At 40.0% G+C, this 21,131-nt stretch overlaps 1 protein-coding gene across 2 annotated transcripts in view; it reads right to left on the minus strand.

Annotated features, from left to right (window-relative positions):
- LOC149317372 (armadillo repeat-containing protein 1) overlaps nt 1–19,451 on the minus strand; it is a 29,419-nt gene extending 9,968 nt beyond the window's left edge. Inside the window, exons 1-3 of one of the 2 annotated variants that reach the window (XM_089517378.1) lie at nt 19,242–19,451; nt 15,059–15,255; nt 8,083–8,174 (exon numbers count right to left, since the gene is read on the minus strand). In XM_089517378.1, coding sequence (XP_089373504.1) covers nt 8,083–8,174; nt 15,059–15,232 — 266 coding nt within the window. In that variant the 5' untranslated portion in view covers nt 15,233–15,255; nt 19,242–19,451. Of the gene's footprint in view, nt 1–8,082; nt 8,175–15,058; nt 15,259–19,241 lie in introns of both variants that reach the window. The other variant, XM_089517377.1, reaches the window with a different exon arrangement.
- Between the last annotated feature and the right edge of the window lie 1,680 nt (nt 19,452–21,131).

A 21,131-nucleotide genomic window follows, 5' to 3' on the forward strand; every position in this document is an offset into this window, starting at 1 on the left:
TAGGCGACCCCTGTGAAAGGGTCATTCGACCCCCAAAAGGGTCCTGACCCACAGGTTGGGAACCACTGCTTTAGAAAATGGGGATAGGATTCTCATCACTGTATCATCAAGCCTATGCACAAAGATACCAACCCACTCCAGAGTCAAGCCAACTGCATGTCAGCTCAGGAAAACTGCCAACATGCAAAACATCAAGGGAGCAAAGCAAATCACACACATTCTTGTAGCCCCTTCATACATTCAACAATCAATGCCTGGAGAGGCCATTTCTTGGCCGGAGAAATGGGATGGAATGCTAGGAGTTGGCTCCTTTGTTTGTAAAAGAAGTATTTAATTTTTTATTGTACTACAGTATATGGAAATTTATGCCATTTTAGGGAAAGAAACATTTAGTGACACAAGCAATGCTTTAGCTGACAGAGGGACCAAACAACATTATTTTCCTTAGGGTAGGTATCAGCATACCCTTTGGCACAAAGAAATAGAAAAAAGAAAGCCGTTCACTGCCAATCCTCCTATATTTTCCCCTTTAGGTACTGACCTCCACCCACAAAACTGTCAGTCTGGCATCTCTCACATACACTAACATCACATTAAAATATGCTGTCTCTTTTTAAAATAGCATCTTGAGTTATCTTTGCTTTTTATTCCAGCAAGCTGTCAAAAAGAACTTCGCAACACACAAGAGCTTGTTTCAGCATTTTTCCTTCCACAGCTTTTCAGTCTGCATGGAAAACTACGGTGTTTTAACATTTCAGAACATAGACCACATCCAACTACCAAGTCTGATGTTTAACCATGGCCTCTGGTTGTCCAATAACGGATTCTTTTCTATTAGTACTGCCTGAGGATATGGACAGGATCCTTCAAGAGCCACCATGTGATCCTTACCCTTCCTGACTCATTAGAAAGGCCACAGGCAAACTGACCAAGCGGGGAAGGGAGCTGTCAACACCTCCTTACAACAAGGAGACAGTTTTGAGGACTTTGTTGAAAAGAACCTTCCCTGGAACCATATGTAATAGGCAACTATTGGTCAGTGTCCAATAATCCAGTTTTACGCAAGGTAACAAGAGATATGGTTACCTCCCAGCTCCAGATTCCTGGATGAAATGGATTATCTAGATCCATGTCAGTCTGGTTCCAGGCCCAGTTATGGGATGCAGACAGCCTTGGTCACCTTGATGGACAACCTACACCAGGAACTAGATGGGGGAGTGTGACTCTGTTGATTCTACTGGACCTCTCAGAAGCTTTCTATTCCATCGACCATGGTATCCTTCTGGACTGGGATGGGACTTGGAGGCATAGTTTTACAGCTGCTCTGTTCCTTTCTGGAGGTGTGAACCCAGAAAAGTAGTGCTGGGAGACACCTTGGCCATTTGCCTGTGGGGTCCCTCAGGATTCAGTTCTGTCCCCCATACTTTTCAATATCCACATGAAACTGCTGGGAGAGACTGCCCAGAGGTTTAGGGTCCAATGCCATCAGTATGTTTATGACACCCAATTCTATTTCTCCTTTCCACCTCACTCCAAGGAAGCTGTCTCTTCTGTAAATCTGTGCCTGGCATCAGTAATGGATTGGATATGAGTAAACAAACTTAAGCTTAATCCAGACAAGACAGAGATGACCCTAGTCAGTTGAAAGATAGACAAGGGAATAGGATACAGCCTGGGCTACATGGGGTTAGACTCCTCCTGAAGAGATAGGCTTGTAGTTTGGGTATACACCTGGATGCTGCCCTGAACCTGAAGGCCCAGGTTTCTACAGTAGCCAGGAGTGACCATGCACATTTAAAACTTTTGCACCAACCACACTCATTCCTCATAATGCCAAATTTCTCCATGGTACCACATGCCTTGGTTACTTCGCATTGCTTCTGGGTGCAATTCAGAGTAAATTGGTAATGATCAATAAACTCTTAAAAGCCTGCCAGTGATGGCGAACCTATGGCACGCGTGACAGAGGTGGCACTCAGAGCCCTCTCTGTGGGCACACATGCTGTTGCCCTAGCACAGAGTTTGCCGGAGTTTCTTACTAGAAAGCCAGAGAGACGTGGCACTTTGCAATAAATAAGTGGGGTCCGGGTTGCAGTTTGGGCACTCGGTCTGTAAAAGGTTCTCCATCACTGAGGTAGGCTATCTGACAGACTGTGGCCTGAAATGGATGGGCCAAAAGAGCCACCTTCAGGCTGATCCGGGGCATGGCATTCAGGTGATGCATGCCTCCAGATCAGACCTAAGCTGTGCTGCAGCCGCATAAGGTAGCCCAAACCCAGCCACAAAAGGAGCACACACACAAAAAATGCTCCTTGCTGGCAGTCCACTGCAGCAGGCCACCCCAGGCCTGTGATGGTTGGTCACCGTAGTCATGCACCGAATGTGTAGCAACCGGGGTTGGTGCAGCATTCTTAGCAGATGCCTCTATACTTTACAACACTCCCCTCCCACTTGGGAAGCTAGAATGGCCTCATTCTGTCCGTCCTTCCATCAGAAGGCCAAAACGTTTTATTCAGACAGGATTTTAAAATTGAAAAGGGGCTGTTAAGTGTGGCATTATTTTAAACTGTGCTATTTATTGTTTTTAAAGTCTTTTAAGTGTGTGTTTTATGTGGTCCTTAGTTAATTCAGTTTTAATGTGGCTTTTAATTCTTATACATTAAAGATAATCCCTCCAAGAAAAATCTCCCTGACAAATCTGCCAAGATATGCTACTGATATGATTCTCTATGTATATAATATGTGTATATATCAGAATATAAGTGTCTGGAGAAGCATGTTGTTCACAGATGCTGAACAGTAGGGTATGTGAATTTGCTGTAATTCATGATGGGGAACAACACTGCTAAGGATGCTTATGTGGCACAAGTGAATGTTTTTAGAAAACCTTTATTTCACCACTGCTTATGTCAGAAGTGTCCCTCAATAGCAGTTGAGAAGGGAACAGCAAGAGGAGCATCAGCTCTGCCCTCACCCAAGTGAGCTCACTAAAAACCCATACCCACATACCAATTTTGATCTCAAAGGCAAAAATTTAGCCACCACTGTCCTCGAATCTGATCAATCAGTGATTGATCTTATCAATCTGTGATTATTCATATCACAGACTTAATACTTCACATCTGGGTCAAGACCCTATAAACTTTCAGTAGAATAAATATATATCAGCATAAGTACACTGGGGCCTGTAGCTGTGTAACCAGCTACACAACAAGCGCCAAGGCCGGAACCTCACTCATAGTGCAATGATCTATTAGTGCCCGGCCCAGCAAGTCAAAATTAAAAGAGAGGGCTGTGTGTGCATGTGACTGTGCAGGAGTGCACTTAAGCAACGTCTGAGAAAAATGCAATTACCTGTACCATCATTTTTACAACAGCACAACGCTCCAACAGGATTCCAGCCAAAGTGTCAGATTATAAGAAGTTATTCTACCATAACAGAATATAATGAGTACTGTTATCAGCAATGTTTCCCACTTTTTCTTCCAGGTATTTATAAAAAATTGTGTCAAATGCTTTGACATCTAAAAATAAAACAAAGCAGGTAAAAGTGTGCTGTGTGCCTTTCTGATTGATGGAAATCCAAAGGTGAACCTATCATGGGGCTTTCGTGGAAAGATTTGTTCAGAGGAGGTTTGCCATTGCCTTCCTCTGAGGCTGAGAACATGTGACTTGCCGGAGGTCACCCAGTGGATTATATGGCCGAGTAAGAATCCAACCCTGGTCTCCAGAGTCCAACGCTCAAACCACTATGCCACACTGGCTCTCTAAAAGGGCTATACATTTACACAATTTGAAGAGAAACCAGATAATTGTTGTTGAGTACATCTACACTGTGGAAATAATACAGTTTGATATCACCTTAACTGGCATGGCTCCTTTCTGCAAAACCCTGAGATTTGTAGTTTGGTGAGGCATCAGTATTCTTTAGTACTGGTGTTGGTGTTGGAACGAGTTGTCTATTCACACTGTCTTGAGTTTCTTGAAACCAACTCCATTCTGGATCCCTTCCAGTCTGGTTTTCGCCCACGGCACTCCACAGAGACGGCCCTTACTAAGATCTCAAATGATCTTTTGCGGGCCAAGGCGAATGGCCTTTATTCTATCCTTGTCCTACTCGATCTGTCTGCGGCCTTCGACACCGTGGACCACTGTCTCCTAATAGATGTACTCTCTGACCTTGGTTTCTCGGGCCTTGATCTCGATTGGTTCACATCTTACTTGTCAGATCGATCTTTTTCAGTGGTCTCGGGTGGTCAGACCTCATCTTCTGTCCCCTTATCTGTTGGAGTTCCTCAGGGCTCTGTTTTGGGTCCCCTTCTGTTCTCTTTATACACACTCTCCCTTGGCAAACTTATCAGTTCTTTTGGTTTCTCCTACCATCTGTACGCCGATGATACCCAACTGTACCTTTCCACCCCTAATCTTTCGCCAGAGCTAGAGCAGCAAGTGTCATCCTGTTTAACAGCTGTCTCCCACTGGATGCACCATCGGCGTCTGAAGCTCAATATGTCCAAGACTGAGCTTCATGTTTTCCCTCCTAAGCCCACCCTTCACTACTCCTTTTCTATTTCTGTCAATAACATCTCTAGCCAGCCGGTCCAGGAAGCCCGCAGTCTTGGTTTCATCTTTGACTCCTCTTTGTCATTTATCCCTCAGATCCAGACTACAGCCAAAGTCTGCAGATTTTTTTCTCTATAATATCGTCAAAATCCATCCATATCTCTCAGCTTCTACCGCAAAGACACTGGTCCATGCCCTAGTGGTCTCACGACTAGACTACTGTAACCTCCTCTTGGCAGGGCTTCCCCTCTCTCATCTCCACCCATTAATTTCTGTTCAGCATTCAGCTGCACGCATTATTTCACTCGCTCGCCGTTATGATCATGTCTCCCCTCTGTTGTCCTCCCTTCACTGGCTCCCTTTTCCTTTCCGCATCAGGTACAAACTTTTGCTACTCACCTTTAAAGCCCTGCATGGGCTGGCCCCTCTTTATTTAACCGATCTTCTCTCTCCCTACATCCCTACTCGCACTCTCCGCTCTGGTAGCCAAAGTCTCCTCTCTCAACCCAGGATCTTCTCTGCTCCGTCCCGGATCCGTCCCTTCTCTCTTGCTGCCCCTCATTCCTGGAACCTTCGTCCTCTGAATGCACGGCTCATCACTTCCCTAACCAGCTTTAAGGCTGAGCTGAAAACCATATTGTTTAGGGAAGTGTTCTCAGGGAATTTGTGATTGTCATCTGGCTGTCTGATAATAATTGATGTGATGTGATTTGTTTTATATTTGATGTTTTTAATTTGATTTTCTTTTCTATATGGTAATTTTATCTATTCCTCTTTTAATTGTTATTATCTTAAAATGTACGCCTTGGGCAGGCTTTTATATACTCTTTAATTTTACCGACTTTATACAGTGCTGTGTATAATTACAGCGCTTTAGAAATAAAGTTTAATAATAATAATAATAATAATAATAATAGAGAAGACTAAAAATACTTTGGAAAACTAGAAATCCCAGGGCTCTATAGGAAGGAGCTGCAGCCCTTAACTAGCATCAGTTTAGATGCACCCACTGTCCAGTTTTTCATCACCATCAACATATGCTTTTACAGTTCAAGATCTCTATGTAGTCTCCCCAACAGTAATCAATAACCACATGCTCTCCTTATCAAGCATTCTAATCATGGATTTAAATTATTTCTTCTCTAAGTTTCAATAGATTACATTGTCTACTATGTTTTAAGTCTTTAATATCTCTGCCATACTTTTTCTTTTTTTAAAAGGTACATTCTTACATTTGAACATGCTAGAATATCTCTAGGCTTTCTCTTCAAAATCCTTTCTGATCACAATGCTGCACAATCTGAATTCCATTAATTATTAACAATAGGTACTACTATATTATTTTCTTCAATATCCTCTGGTAGCTCTGAAGTGCGAACGTTATGATTGCCTTTCAAGTTTCCCGCATCAACCATTTCCTGCCATTTCTTTTGGTTAATAGCCTACTTTTAAAGGGATCAGGGATAATTTCAAAAATCAACCACAAAGTGTGCTGACATTTTGGATACTTTATTAATTGTTATTGTCATTTTTAAAAATGAGATCATTGAGCTTTGACTTATGGTAACAAATTGGGATATATGATCCAAGGAGGTGGTCTCAAATTCTCCTTCAGTCAGTGGAGCAACCTGGGTTATAGTTCCCCCCAATATTTTTGTGCAATCTTAAAAGCAAATCATGGCTTGAATCCTGTTGTGTCTTAACTAGACCTAGTAAATTAATAGTATTTACCCATGTGTTGACTCACTTATTCAACAACTGATTCAGCAGGTCTCCTCTAGTTGGGAATAACCAAGAGGATTCAGAACTACATCACCACTTCATCAGGCTTATGTTTCGTAATCCAGTCATTGGATCCAAAATAGTAGTAGAGATTCCTACCACCCACTGGTGGGGTTCTCTGTTGCCTTGTCCTTCAGCTTCAGAAACTGGAGCTGGGTTACAGAGAGACAGCATGCTTTGGAAGAATTTTAAGCAACTATGCGCCAGCAAGACATTCCAGATTCAAATTGTTTTCTTATATGACCTATCTCTATCTCCTGCACCACACACATACTTGTAGTAACTTAAAAAAAATAGACAGCATCTATTTAAAACTTGTCTAATGCTCAAAGTTTAATTATTAATGGGAGCTACAAGCAATTAACACTGTGTGAAATTAAAATTGATGGAGATGGTTAGTTTTACTGAAGTCTGTGTGTCTTATCCTACCTGCAAGGGACTCCCATGCAATTAAATACATATTAATTGAGCTGATCATCTTAGGCAAGTAATAAATTGGAAAAAGGAGTGCTGGATTTAGTTCAACATGACACTGGCAAAGGCAAGACATTCTTGTAAAAAAGCTGCCTCTAGTTAAGTAATTGGAATTTAACTTTCATTAATTCATCACTCAGTATCAAGAGCTACTGATATCTCAGTCCCCTGGCAGTATTTTTCTTTTTACATGCAAAAATAGCCATCATGATGCTGTTTAATGTTATGTATGATAACACACTTTGATTTGCAACATGAATCACTTTCCTATGAACACAAAATGGGAATACTTATCTGCAAACTATAAACTAACCCACCTGTATTTTTGCACAATATCACAGCACCAATACAACTACTTACTTGGAAACATTTAAACTGAAATCTTATACACATTTACGCAGGACTAAAACCGTACTGAATGCAGCAGGAGTTATTTCAAAACAAATGACATGAAAGTATACCTCTGTTAACATAGATTCTGTGAGTGAAAATGCTTTATAGAAAGGGTTTTTATTTCCTCCTCATCCTCTCTTTAGATGGAACATTTTTAGCAGCACTGACAGTGGGAGGATGGAAAGAGGACCAGAGAAACACAGTTTGCTGAATCATGTTGAAGTCTGCTGTCCTTTTTGTTCCCCCTTGGTGGAGGAACATACTCTCCTCTTTCTCATGTTATTTCTGCCTCTGTTAAAGAAGTGATGCCAAGAAACACATCCATTTCATTAACTGAGGTATACATGTACAGTTATATTGTTAGGATATTCCTGGTGCCATCTGCAAAGTTACAACATGTTGCATCCAAGTCTTCTTTTGCTGTCTCTGCAGCTTTAAAGTGCATTTGTGTAACAGAACAAAATCTTTAACTGCCAGGAGAACTGAAAAGTCACCCCCCCCCCAAAAAAAAAAAAAAGAACATTCTTCTAAAGATTTCAGAATTACAGCTAGCCACTTACTTCATTACCAGTGAGCCACTAGAATCAGGAAGCTAAATCTAGTTTTAGGCCCAGCTAGAATACTCTTACTGAATGAATGAGACTTACATACATGCTGACTTAACAAATTCTATTCATTCAATCTAGCATGCACCAATGGCTGGATTTACCATTATCAAACTATTTCAGTTGAGGTATTCTTTTTCATCTCCTCTTGCCCCTTGGGCACTTTATTTTCAAAACAATGACTGATTTAAAGGTATATTAAAGCAACATTAATGCATGATAACATTAATTATGTGTCATTACTACACAAGGCATGTGTACTTACTTTTGTACAACTGTCTGTAAGCTTAGCATCATACCCAGCTCACTCTTCATTTTCTCTCTATTGGCACGACATTCTGCTAAATAGCGAAGAGCCTGTAAGAAAGGGTGGGTTATAGTAATCTACACTCATTTCCATTATTCTATTTTTTTTTCTTGTTCATCTCTCAAAAGTAGACTGTAACATCTGTGAAACTTAGAAAAGAAATGAAAAAATGGTAAGCTTAACTTTCCAAAGACATCTGGCATATATTTGCCTGTAACACTACAAGAAACAGTGTTGACTCTCTCTATAATGAGACAAAAATTACAAAGGGATGGCCTTTTCATATTGCTCTGTCAGCAAATGTATAAAATATAAACTAAGTTAACACAGCAAAGTCCAAGCATCTTGTAGACCTAGAACCGTGTTGGCGAACCTATGGCACGCATGCCAGAAGTGGCAAGTGGCCCAGTTTACATGGACACGGCAGCCACCAGTAGAAAGGGCAGAGGATGGGGCACGAGTGCGCACATGCGGCCCAGTTCCTTTTCTCAGCCCAGTTTGCCCCAGGGGAACAGGGCCATAAGGAGCTGGCAGGAAGTCCCGCCCCTCACAACTGGGGGTCTGGGAACTGTAGTCTTTGCTGTTGTGTGCCTTCAAGTCATTTCAAACATATGGCAACCTTAAGGCAAACTTATCATGGGGGTTTCTTGACACAATTTGTTTAGAGGTTTGTGATGGCAGTAGCGAGGCATGGATGAAGAGGAAGGAAGGAAGGAAGGAAGGAAGGAAGGAAGGAAGGAGCCCCTGAGGACATGCACAGTGCCCCTGGGCTCCCTTGGGCCACTCTGGCAGAGGGTAGCTGGTCTTTCTTTGGGGGGAAGTGGGGAGGGAGCCAGAGCTCTAGGGCTGGACCCCCTGTATCCCTTTGGGTCGCCCACCCCTCAGCCCCCCTGGCCAAGCAGGTCTGATTGGGAGTAGTCCTTGCAAGGGCCACCCAGTCCACCACCTCCATGACCCCCATCCACCCCCTCCTCAAAGCAATTTTGAAAGGAAAGGAAAGGGGGCAAAGATGAATGCCCTCAAGGAGCACTTGCAGCTTTGCAGAAGAGTTGGGGGGAATACAGCCCTCCTTTTGGGGCTCGGTCCCACTGTGTGTCTCCTTGGGAGGAAGCCCCTTTCAGGTCCATAGGACTTAATCTTGGGTAAATGTGTTTAGGATTGTGGTCTTTTTGGTCTCACAATGCTTGAAGCAGGCTTCATTTTGAGCCCCCAAAAGAAGTCAGTTTGTTGTTGTTGTTGTTTGCCTCCAAGTTGTTTCCAACATATGGCGACCTTGAGGCAAATCTCTCATGTGGCTTTCTTGGTAAGATTTGGTAAGATACCATAAATAAATAAATGAATAAAATAAGATTTATTCAGAGGGGATTTTTTGCCATTGCCTTCCCTGTGTGTGTGCGTGTGTGTGCGCGCATATGGGTGGATGGGTATGTATGTGTGTGCATGTTCAGAAAGAACTTCAACTTCCAAAGTGCTATAATAGATATTTAAAATTAGCCATTTATCCTTGAAAAAGAAAGATTTGTTACTCCCTGTCAAAAATGTAAGATTTTGGCCCGGTACACATGGGTGGCGAAATGCTGCCCCTCTTTGCTGTGCAGCTATGCAGCAGCATCCACATGTGGCTGCACAGATGCGCACTCAAAAAGGAGCCGCTCTAGGCAGCTCATTTTTTGCGCCGTTATAAGTGTTGCAACGCAGCCCTATGATGCTGCTTCTGCCAACAGGCATCTGTATGCAGTGCCACAGCTGCGCAGCTGTGGCACCAGCTGTGTGGATGGGCATGCAAACCTGTGACATCATTAGGGCTGGGTGCATCTGGACGCCCAGCCCTATCGAACCCTAATATCGCTACAACATGCCCGTCTGTACCGGGCCTTTAAGAGCCAAAAATTTGAGCACCCAAAGTCTAAAGCTAAACGATGTGATCTAATACATACCCACCTGTCAGAAAACGTAATGGGACTAAGTTCTGATTAAACATGGATTGCACTGCAAATTTTATTGGAATTCTACTCACAGACTTTTAAGTGATTTATATATTATAGTAAACAGATCATTTCCAGAACTGACTTGTTTATATAGGATAAAAGTCAATAAAGACTGCCCTAAGTATTCAATTTGTATTTTTGCTGCTAAAGCAATATTTCTATTTTATGAAATGTGTGTTTCTGGGTGTATTCATTAGGTTTTCGAAAAGATTGGTATTTTTGCATGATTTTTAAAAAATGAAAAGTCTGAATACTTTCACTGCATTTGCTGCACACTAGCAATTTGGGTCTTCTACCATTCTATTTAGCATTACATTTTACCTGAGCAGTAAATATAGCATTTAAAGAACAGCCAGATACCAAAGGACCTTGCACCAGTGTTCAGTCAGCTGCCTACTTAGTAATGTTTACTCATTTCCTAACTGCATTGATATAGCATTGTAGACCCAAAATATCTGCAGTGTTATTTTTTCAATCAGTATTCTTAACATAAATCATTAATAAGCTAAACAAATAAAATTAGCTGCTTGTCTGTTACTGTATCACACAAAAGTGACTAGATGGATTTTCATACATTTTATTGTGATGGCCTTATTTAATATGTAGGCTAGATGGCATACATGAAAGTCACTGTTGGAGTCCCAGGAGTCTAGCTGGTACATCGTTTGAAAGAGTTTAATGAACTGAATTTAAAAATTATATATGTGTGTGTATGTGTTCGCCCACTTCCTGACATAACTATATAAATAAAATTTAAATATGTGCCTTTGGACTTGTCTTTTTATTACTGTATAAAACATAAACAGCTGGAGGGATGTTTGCCAAATTTGTAGTTAATGTTTGGGATGATCTGACTTAACATATGAGCTATGTAGCACACACAAAATTCACTTGGGAACCCCCCGATTATTTTTTCATTCACACAAAATAATATGTTTGGCAGCTGAATGCGAGAGGCATGTTCTCACAAGAACAAGTGAAGCTGATGTGCAACATGACGAACATTTAAGCACCCAAAGAAATATGCAGACATCTATTAGGGCAACTGAAAGTGAACGATCATTAACAGTAGTTAATGATTCACCCCACAGATAACAATGGTGTGCACTGCACTAGGGAATACCAAACAACTGATATGTACTACAATCCTATCTCCACTGATGCTGGGATAAGCTTTCTCAAGAACATTTATGTATAGGATTGACCAGCATATCCTGTACAAAATTACCTGTTTGCAATATCTGAAATATACTATTTGAAGATGCAAAAACATTATATAATTCACATAAACTCACGTGGTGGGTTACTTTACAAATTTACATTCTTTTTCATTTCTGAATTGTAATAATCTGCTATCAATATTTTTGGAATCCCATCAAAACAGTAACTGGCACTTCAAAGCTCCAAACATATTAGGAAATAGTGCATGCTACTAGAAATTCTGAACTACTAAATAAATTTTTTAAATATTTGCTTCTAATCTTCTCGCTATTCTTCATGAAACATACTTATACAATAATATGATTACTGTAATTGGTCTTACATTGGTTTCTGTTTGGAAAAATATCCAGGGTTTAGGCTGCTGTTCCACCAATCAGAAGCCCAGACGTTGAAAATGGATTTCCAATCTAGCTCCCGTAGGGCCTGCTACATACAGTGGTCCCTTCTTTTACATGGGGGATCTGTTTTGGACCCCCCCCCCATGTAAAAGAAATTCTGCATATGCTTGAGCCCCATTAGAAGTAATGGAGCTCATGCTTGCGGCAGCGCGTGTGCACCATGGGCATGCGTACCATTGCTCCTTCCAGTTTGCGGCACCGCTTCTTCCGTTGCTGCTTTCAGCATATGCCGAAAGCAGCATATAATACACCCGCATATGATGCAGGTGCACTGTATTTTATTTTATGAGTCAGAACAGCAAGGACCTAAATCTTAAAAAGCAAATTATTATTTAAAACCCAAATTTATGTGAAATGACTGACCAAGTTGTATAAGCTTGCTATAAACTAGGTAAACCTGTACATTATTTTTATAGTTCAGACATAGACAGGGAAAGGATACTTCTCCTAGTATTGTCCTTACATGTGATCTGTCTCTCTGATAATAAGGGGGGAATGTATCACCATTCCCAAGCTACCATAATATTCAACATACATTGTTAAACTCTAATATCATTCAAAACTTGTAATAACTTGTAATAAAAATGTTAAAAATATATTTTTAAAAGTTTACTAATTCAGATGAAACCCATGGTTTCTCACAATGTGTCAAACACAAGCATATATTGCATTTATTTATATATATGTGTGTTGCTTATATCCTAATAGACCTAACTCTCAAAATGAATACTTTAAAAACAAGATCAATAGTGTACAAACCAATCAGCATGCAGATAAGAATGGCATGACAACCTGTATAAGAAGACCTTGTAGGGGAACATATGTAGCTTAGAGCCCTGGTGGCACAGTGGTTAAATGCCCGTACTGCAGCCATTCACGCATAAACCACAAGACTGTGAATTCACTATCAGCCGGGGCTCCGTAGGTCGCTAAAATGAGTACCCAGCTTGTTGGAGATAATTAGCTTACACTTTGTAAACCACTTAGGGAGTGCTTAAGAGCACTGATAAGTGGTATAGAAATATACTTGGTATTGCTATGCAGCTGAAAACATTCAGCCAAAAGCCAGCCATGTTTTTAATCAGGCACCTGAAACAAAACAATGTCAGGGCATGATGGTTTCTACTTGGAAGTCTGTATCACAGAGTGAGAACCACTACTGAAAGGGTCCTGCCCTTGATAGCTGACCAATTGGCCAGGAATTTTGAACAGGAATTTAGGCATTGACCAATACATATGGGAAAGAGCATATAGTGGACCCTTAGTATCCACTGGGGTTTGGTTACAGGACCCCCCTGGATAACAAAATCCATGGATGCTCAAGTCCCATTAAATACAATGGTGTAGTAAAATGGTTTCCTTTACATAAAATGGCAAAATCAAGGTTTGCTTTTTGGAATTTATATATTTTCTGAATTGTAATGGAACCAGTGTGGTGTAGTGGTTTGAGGGTTGGACTTCAACTCTGGAGAACAAGATTCAAATCCCCGCTCAGCCATGGAAACCCACTGGGTAACCTTGGGCAATTCTCTCAGCCACAGGGGAAGGTAATGGTAGACCTTCTTTGAACAAATCTTATCAAGAAAGCACAGTGATAGGTTCACTTTCCATTACTCCCCATTAGTCAGAAATGATGTGAAGGCACCCAACAACAAGAACAATATATATTTTTCAAGCCGTGGATGGTAGAATCAATGGATAAAGAATCTGTGGATATGGAGAGCTGACTGTATAGAAGGAGGCAGTCCTTAAAGCACCAAACTTGATGTTTTATAAGTCAGAATAACACTATCACACTAGCAAGCCCCACCACTCAAACTAATTGCATATAGTATGTTCCAAATCAACAACCTGGCTGCAGAAGTTTGCAGCAGAAATTTCTGGATTTTTTAAAGTACAATTCCCAATACAATATCAACTGGATGTCAGTAAGCCATCAGTGGTCTGCCTTTGTCAGTAAGGAAGATCCAGGTTCTAGTCCTTACTAAGCTATCAGATTCATTGGGTGATATCTGTCAGACTGACATACCTCTCATGGCTGCTGTTGTGATGATATACGTGTGGATGAGGAAACCAGGTACACCACCTCAAACTCATTAGAGAACAGGTGGGATATAAATATAGCTAATTAATAAAATAACAAACCTTGAAGAATTCCAAAGAATGTGAAAGTCCAGTGGTCCTTGTACTACCTTCTGATTCCTACTTCATGAGAGGAATCAACTAAACATAGGGCCCTCAGGCCCATTCCTAAAAGCTTCCATGTCCATTTTCCAGCATATGTCATCCAGTAGGGCCAACAAGGCAATTCCTCACCCAAAAGGTGGCCAAAACTCTAACTGAGAAGGGTATAGACAGCCAGTTACATCTAGACATGCTTTGGCCTGAGCCACCATATTTACACACCATAGATAAAAAAGGAATAATTGAACACCTCAGCCTTGAACAAATATTACTTTTTCAGCTGGACAGATTTAACCAGTCAGACTGGGCAAAAATCCATACCAGCTCTTGGAAAACTTAGTTTTTGGGACCACAACTTCCTGAATACTCTAGTGCCTATGTACTCTAGGGAGTTTCTGGGAGCTGTAGTCCCAACAATATATTTTCAAAACCTCTGGTATACACACAAACCAACTGAAGAATAGCTACATTAATTCCATCTATGACTTTAGGAAAATAAGGTGAAAGGCTTTCCATAAGCAAATATGACAGCATCCTCAAAACTATGAGCAAAAAACCATGAGCCAAAATTGAGGTCCAGTACAGATCATAGTAATTCTGTCTACAGAATGTCAAGCAACTTCATAACAATTGACTTCTAAAAAACTTTTCAAGAACCCAGTTGCAACAGGTCCTTCATGGAACAGCTCTCCTGGAAGTAACGCACCAAGATGCAATGGTAACATTAAAAAACTAATAGACACAAAGACGAACTCTAAGTTGTATTTAACCATGTTCACTGTGTATTTTTATTCATCATTGTTCTAGTCACTTTCTCACCTGTTTCTCTGTCCCTAGTGACCAACTGAAAGGTTCTATGAGAAGGCATTTGACTGCATCTGAAACTCTCACATTCAGGCGACCTACTTTGAAAAAGAAATTGTGCCCCATTTCTTTCAAATGAGCTTTCCACTTGAGATATTTTGTTTTGATTTTTTATTGAAATTGGTACATTAAGGCATGGCAAAGTTTTAAAAGCTAGCAAATGACCATTTAATATTAGAAATTAAAGTATGAAATGTTGCTTACATAGATGAACTGTAAATCAGTAACAATGAAAACCCACACAACATTCTGTAAGGTAAGGAAATCAATTATACTTACTAGTAGTGCTGAATGGACAACTGGAGGGTTGGGGTGGTCCAAAAATAAAATAAGGCCTGGTAGACATCCTTGATCTTGGACAATCGCTCTTCTATTTAAAGGATCAGCTGCCAGATCCCGCAGCTGGTTAACTACAGACAACGCATCAGGTTCCTCGTTCATTGTGCTGTTCATTTTTCCTTCTCATGCATAAGACTCTGCTGTAAGAAAGATGGCATTAGTAATATCAAGATGTTAATGAAGCTAAACAATATTAGATTTACTTATGCAGTTTTATGGTATCTAAGCGCAGGCAAATATAAGATTGATCTTTCAGAACAATCAGTTCTGTTTAATACAATGGGTCCTTGGTATCCACTGGCTTAGGTTCCCGGACCCCCTATGGACACCAAAATCCAGTCCCGTTATATACAATGATGTAGTAAATTGTTGTCCCTTAAATAAAATGGCAAAATCAAAATTTGTTTTTTAGATTTTAACAAAAATGTATTTTCCAGGTGACTCCATGGATACAGAGGACCAACTGTAATCATTTCATAAAGTGAACTCATCACAGTAACACGTTTACAGGTGCACTTTACAAAAACTCTACAGGTTTCATGCATTTTTAAATTCTTAGTACAAGCATATTCACTTTAATGTTTTCAGAGGACCTTTTTGGATTTGTCAAAAATGAAGAACAGTCCAAGAACATAAGAAAATTCATTGTGATCATGTTCCATATTTCTACCAACTTTACAATTCTGCAAATAGTTATTCAATGAGGAATATATGTATTTACAAAACACACACCCACTGTCACCTTGTTAACACAGAACATTATACAGGCAAGCCATTTGGACCACCTACTACTACAAGGATTACTAGTTTCATCCAACACCAGGCAATTTTCTGGACATCTCACTGTCCTGGAGCTATCAAAACAGGCTGAGCTGGCAACCTTATCTATAAGACAATATTTTCTGAGACTGGCTAGAACTTTAAGTTTCCCCAGCATTTAAAGATTATAATTATATTATTGCAACAGCAGCAGTATTCTTTATCAGATATTTCTTTTTATTTCTATTTAAACATGTTTGTTCAAATTTGAAGATTCTTCTTGCATAGCATGGGAATTCAACCCTGCATCCAGTGAAAACAAAATAAATATTAAAGTTATTTGCAAATCAACCCCAAATCATCACACAAATTTAACAAATTAAATCATATAGAATTATTCAATTGAGATACATGTCTCTTCTTAAGAAGAAAAAGAAGTCCTATCTTCTACAGTATATACATTGCATGGGCACATATTGGAGTACAAAAGATAATGAGAGAATTGCCCCTGAATTTTTAATACTGTCAAGTCTTCAGTCAGCTTTCTAAATACATAGTCCCATGTCATGATATAACTTTTCAATGTAACTGGTCTGATACAGGGAGGTGGACTCTTGTGCAGTAAATAAGCCAGAAATTTCTATGGATAGCTGGACACAGCTTTGTGATTCTTTGAAACCTGACTTGTTCCTAAAGAGTATCATAAATGCATCCATTGCTGTTGGAAATAATATTAAGATAAATATCCTGAAAATAAATTAATCCTAGTGCCGGTAACAGTTTCATCATCTAATCAAGAGTCGTTCTGGAAAATAATAGTGTGAGAAAGACAGAGCTTCTCAACTGCTGTATGTTAGCACTGAAGAAACCACACGTTTCCAGAAAGACTTTAATTTAAAGAATTTAAAAATTATACACAGTTCATCTCAACCAGTATACTCCCAGCTAAATCACTGTTCATAGGTTTTACTCCAGTGCTTGAAAGGATCCCACAGCACCTTCCTAGGCATGTTTATTCAGAAAGAACAATATGTCAATGGGAATTATTCTCAAGTAAATGTATACAGGAATGCAGTTGAAATGTACTGGTTGTATTAATATTTATTCAATGTCCACCTGGAAGAACAGCAATTGATCGTGAAGTATTCTGAAGTATTCTGATTATATGCAAAAACTATAAGCTAGAAATAGGCACAACTATTTCTTCTCTCCCCCCCCCAAAAAAAAAAACCGAGCAAACTATTAACTAAACACTCCAACATCCTTCATGTATCCCCAGAAATAAATTAAACTGAGCATTTGGGGACTTGTTTCCAAGTGCACACAATCCATTTATGTTGCTGGTCTTTTCAACATTTTATTTGTTTGAATTGCACCAATATTAATCATTACATACATTTTGGGCCTTGGCAGCGCAAACAGATATACAATGGGCCCTTGGTACCCATTGAGGTTTGGTTCCAGGACTGTCATGGATACCAACATCCATGGATGCTCAAGTCCCATTGTACAAAACGGGGTAGTAAAATTGTGTCCCTTAGATAAAATGGCTTGTTTGTTTGTTTTTTGGATTAATTTTTAAAAAAATATTTTCAAGCTGTGGATGGTCGAATCCATGGATGCAAAATCCGTGAATATGGAGGGCTGACAGTATAGCTTTAATGGGCAATGTCTGAGAATAAAAAACCGTTCTTGGAAGTACTGCCTTTTGGATGACAATTCCCAGAATCCCCAAGCCACAAAGACTGTGAAACAAGCTGGGAATTGTAGTTCAAATAAAGGAACAATTCCCAACTCCTGCAAAAGAATCAGCACTGACTTAGGGTTAAAACGACTGAAGGTGAAATCCTACATAAGTAAACCCAGTGAATCCAGTGGGAGTTATTTCAGAGTAAAGATGCTCAGGGTGGCATGGTCATTACAAGGACAGGCACTGGAACCTCAGAGCTGAAAAAGAGAAAGGTTTAAAGCACTAGGACAGGAGAGGTCAGGGGGCTATTCCCTATCCTTGGCCACCTCTCTGGTCCTTTCCTCTCTTAGCAGAAGCTTGCCCCTTCTTTGGCTTTTACCACACTGCAGAAATAATCCAGTTTGACACCGCTTTAACTGCCATGACTTGATGCTATGGAATTCTGCAAACTGTAGTTTGTCATGGCACTAGAGTTCTCTGACAGAGAAGTCTAAATGTCCTGTTGTTGTTGTTGTTGTTGTTGTTGTTGTTAACTGCCTTCAAGTTGACTTTTGACTCATGGCAACCCTATGGATGAGACTTCTCCAAGGCCCTCTCTTCTCAACTTCTCTGATCAGGAGCAGGCCCAGGCCCAGACATTCCCTGATCAGGTCTAACCATTTGACATGTGGCCTTCCTCTTTCTCCTGCCTTACATTTTTCCTAGAATCGTTGTCTTTTCTAATGATTCATTCTTCCTCATGATGTGGCCAAAGTACCACAGCCTCAATTTAGTCATCCTGGCTTCCAGGGATAGTTCTGCTTTGATCTGTTGTAGAACCCACCTGTTTTTATTCTTGGCTGTTTGTGATACCCTCAGCACTCTTCTCTGGCACCACATCTTCAATCAGCCGATCTTCCTTCTATTGGCATTTTGCATGGCCCCTGTGCATAGCGATGGGGAACGCAATGGCCTTGGATGATCCTCACTTTAATGTTGAGAATTATGTCTTTACACTTTAGGATCTTGTCCAGTTCTTTCTTGACTAAATGTCTCACAAAACTACAACCCCCAGAATTCCATAGCATTGAGCACCGTCAACCCAGACTGCATCCATACTACAGGAACAATCTTGTTTGAGACTGCTTTAACTGCCCTGGCTCGGTGCTATGGAATTCTGGGAATTGTAGTTTATTGTAGCAAACGTCTCACCAAACCACAGTTCCCAGGATCCCATAGCATTGAGCCATGGCAGTTAAAGTGGTGTCAAACTGCATATATCCTAAACACCTCACAAAACTACAACCCCCAACATCCCGCAGCACTGAGTCATGACAGGTTAAAGCAGTGTCAAACTGGACTGTTTCTAGAGTGTGGATGCAGCCTAAATGTCCCACAAAACCACAGTCCCCAGGATCTCATAACATGGAGCCACAGCGAGTTAAAGCAGTCTTGAACGGGATTGTTCCTGAAGTGCAGATGCATCTTAAATGTCTCCCAAAACCACAGTCCTTAAGATCCCATCACATGGAGCCAAGACAGTTATTAAAACAGTGTCAACCCAGATTATTTCTGCAGCCTAAATGTCTCCCAAAACCACAGTCTCCAGAGTCCCATAACTTGCCATGGAAAGTTAAAGCGGGGTCAAACTGGGCTGTTTCCCTCCCTCTTCCCCGGTCCAGAGTCCCCCCTTACCCGCCTGGCTTTAGGGAGGAGGAGGAGGAGGAGGAGGGCCGGCCCCGGAAGGGCCTCCTGGTCACTGCCACCAGCCTCGCGGGGAAGGAGCCCGAGGAGGAGGAGGAGGAGGAGGCGCGGTGCAGAGGTCGGCTGGGCTGGGACCTGGCTCCCTCAGCGACAACATCGAGCAGCAAAGCAGGCGCCCCGCCGCCTAGGCCTGCTCCTGGCTCCCCATTGGATGCCGCCGGACGCCGCTTCTACCAATCGCCGCTCGCGTTCTTGCGCCGCCCTCTGATTGGCCGGCTTTCCCACGCTGCCGCGCAAGGCATTGTGGGAACAGGAGGAGGAAGAGGAGAAGGGAACTACGAACCCTAGGTCTAAGAATAAATGCTTGTTGTTGTTCCGACTCAAGGCGACCCAGTGGATGAGACACCTCCGTTCTTATAATGTTATTATTATATAACTATAATATAATTTTGTTATTAGATAAATAATTTATTCTATTATATAAATAATATAATAATAAATAGATAATGTTTGTAATAATAACAATTTTATTCATATTTATTTATTTTGTTATTATTTATAATAATATTTGTAATAATAAATAATATTATATATATAAATAATATAACAATTATTAATAATATAGAACAAATAAATAATGTTTATGGCAAGAATAATTTTATTTATTTTATTATTTTATTTATTATTATTTATAATAATAACATAATGCTTATTATATTATATAAATAATATAATAATAATTAATAATATAATAATAAATAAATAATGTTCACAACAATAATAATGTTATTTATTTTTATATATGTTATTATTTATAACAATAACATAATAATTGTTAACAATATAATAATAAACAAACATTTATAGTAATAATTTATTTAATTTATTTACTTTATTATTTTTATTTATTATTTTGTTAATATAATAATAATAATATTTATAATAATAAATTATATTATATAAATAATATAATAATTATGATTATATATGTATGTGTATATATATATATATATATATATATATGTAATATTTATTTGTATGATGCTCTTTTCCCAGCGCTGGGACTCAGAGTGGCTTCAAAACATTTAAAAAACAATATAAGTAAAAAAACAGAAAAGTGATGCATTACAACAGAATTAAATTGTTAGAATATTAAAACAGATTATTTATTGAAAGGATAAAAATACAGGTAAAAAGATAAAAAAATAAATTTAAAAAATTAAAAATATTTTTGGGTTGTTGTTATGAATGAGATGCAAGGACTGGAAGACTGAGGAGGTTAGATACCAGAAGGTTTAGTATGTTGTAGAAGGCAAGATAAGGAGGGAGAAAAAGGCAGGCCCAGATCCATCAGGCCTAAACCAGAGAAATAAGATGACCCTCCTTCCACTCCATCTGCCATTGCCTTGGCCTCAAAGGGAAAGAAGAACTACTGGATTTGTTCCCGGTCCTCTCCATTACCATTCCCTTCTCCTTTTGTGTCATGTCTTTTTAGATTGTAAGCCTGAAGGCAGGTAACTGTCTAATTAATAATATGTCAGCCGCTCTGAGAGCTTTTGTGGCTGAAGAGCAGGGTATAAATGCTCCAAATAAACCAATAAATACAATGAATTGGATGATTCTGACCTAGGTGCTCAGTGGGACCTCGCCATCTGCAGGCTTGCCATCTGCAGGTTTCAGCATCCATGGCAATTAAAGTGGTGTCAAACGATTATTTCTGCAGTTCAGATACAGCCACAGGGTAGAACTGCCCATATATACTCAGAAGTAAATAGCATGGGGTTCAAGGAGGAAGGGTTAGTCCCAGGCAAATATTACTGGATTGCAGCCATAATAGGTCATTTTACAGGCTGCTGCGATGCTAGAAGTGATAACGGTTTG

Source organism: Sceloporus occidentalis, unplaced genomic scaffold (genome assembly GCF_023333645.1).
Source record: "Sceloporus occidentalis isolate IW3139 unplaced genomic scaffold, rSceOcc1.0.p SCAF_3, whole genome shotgun sequence".
Classification (NCBI taxonomy): domain Eukaryota; kingdom Metazoa; phylum Chordata; class Lepidosauria; order Squamata; family Phrynosomatidae; genus Sceloporus; species Sceloporus occidentalis.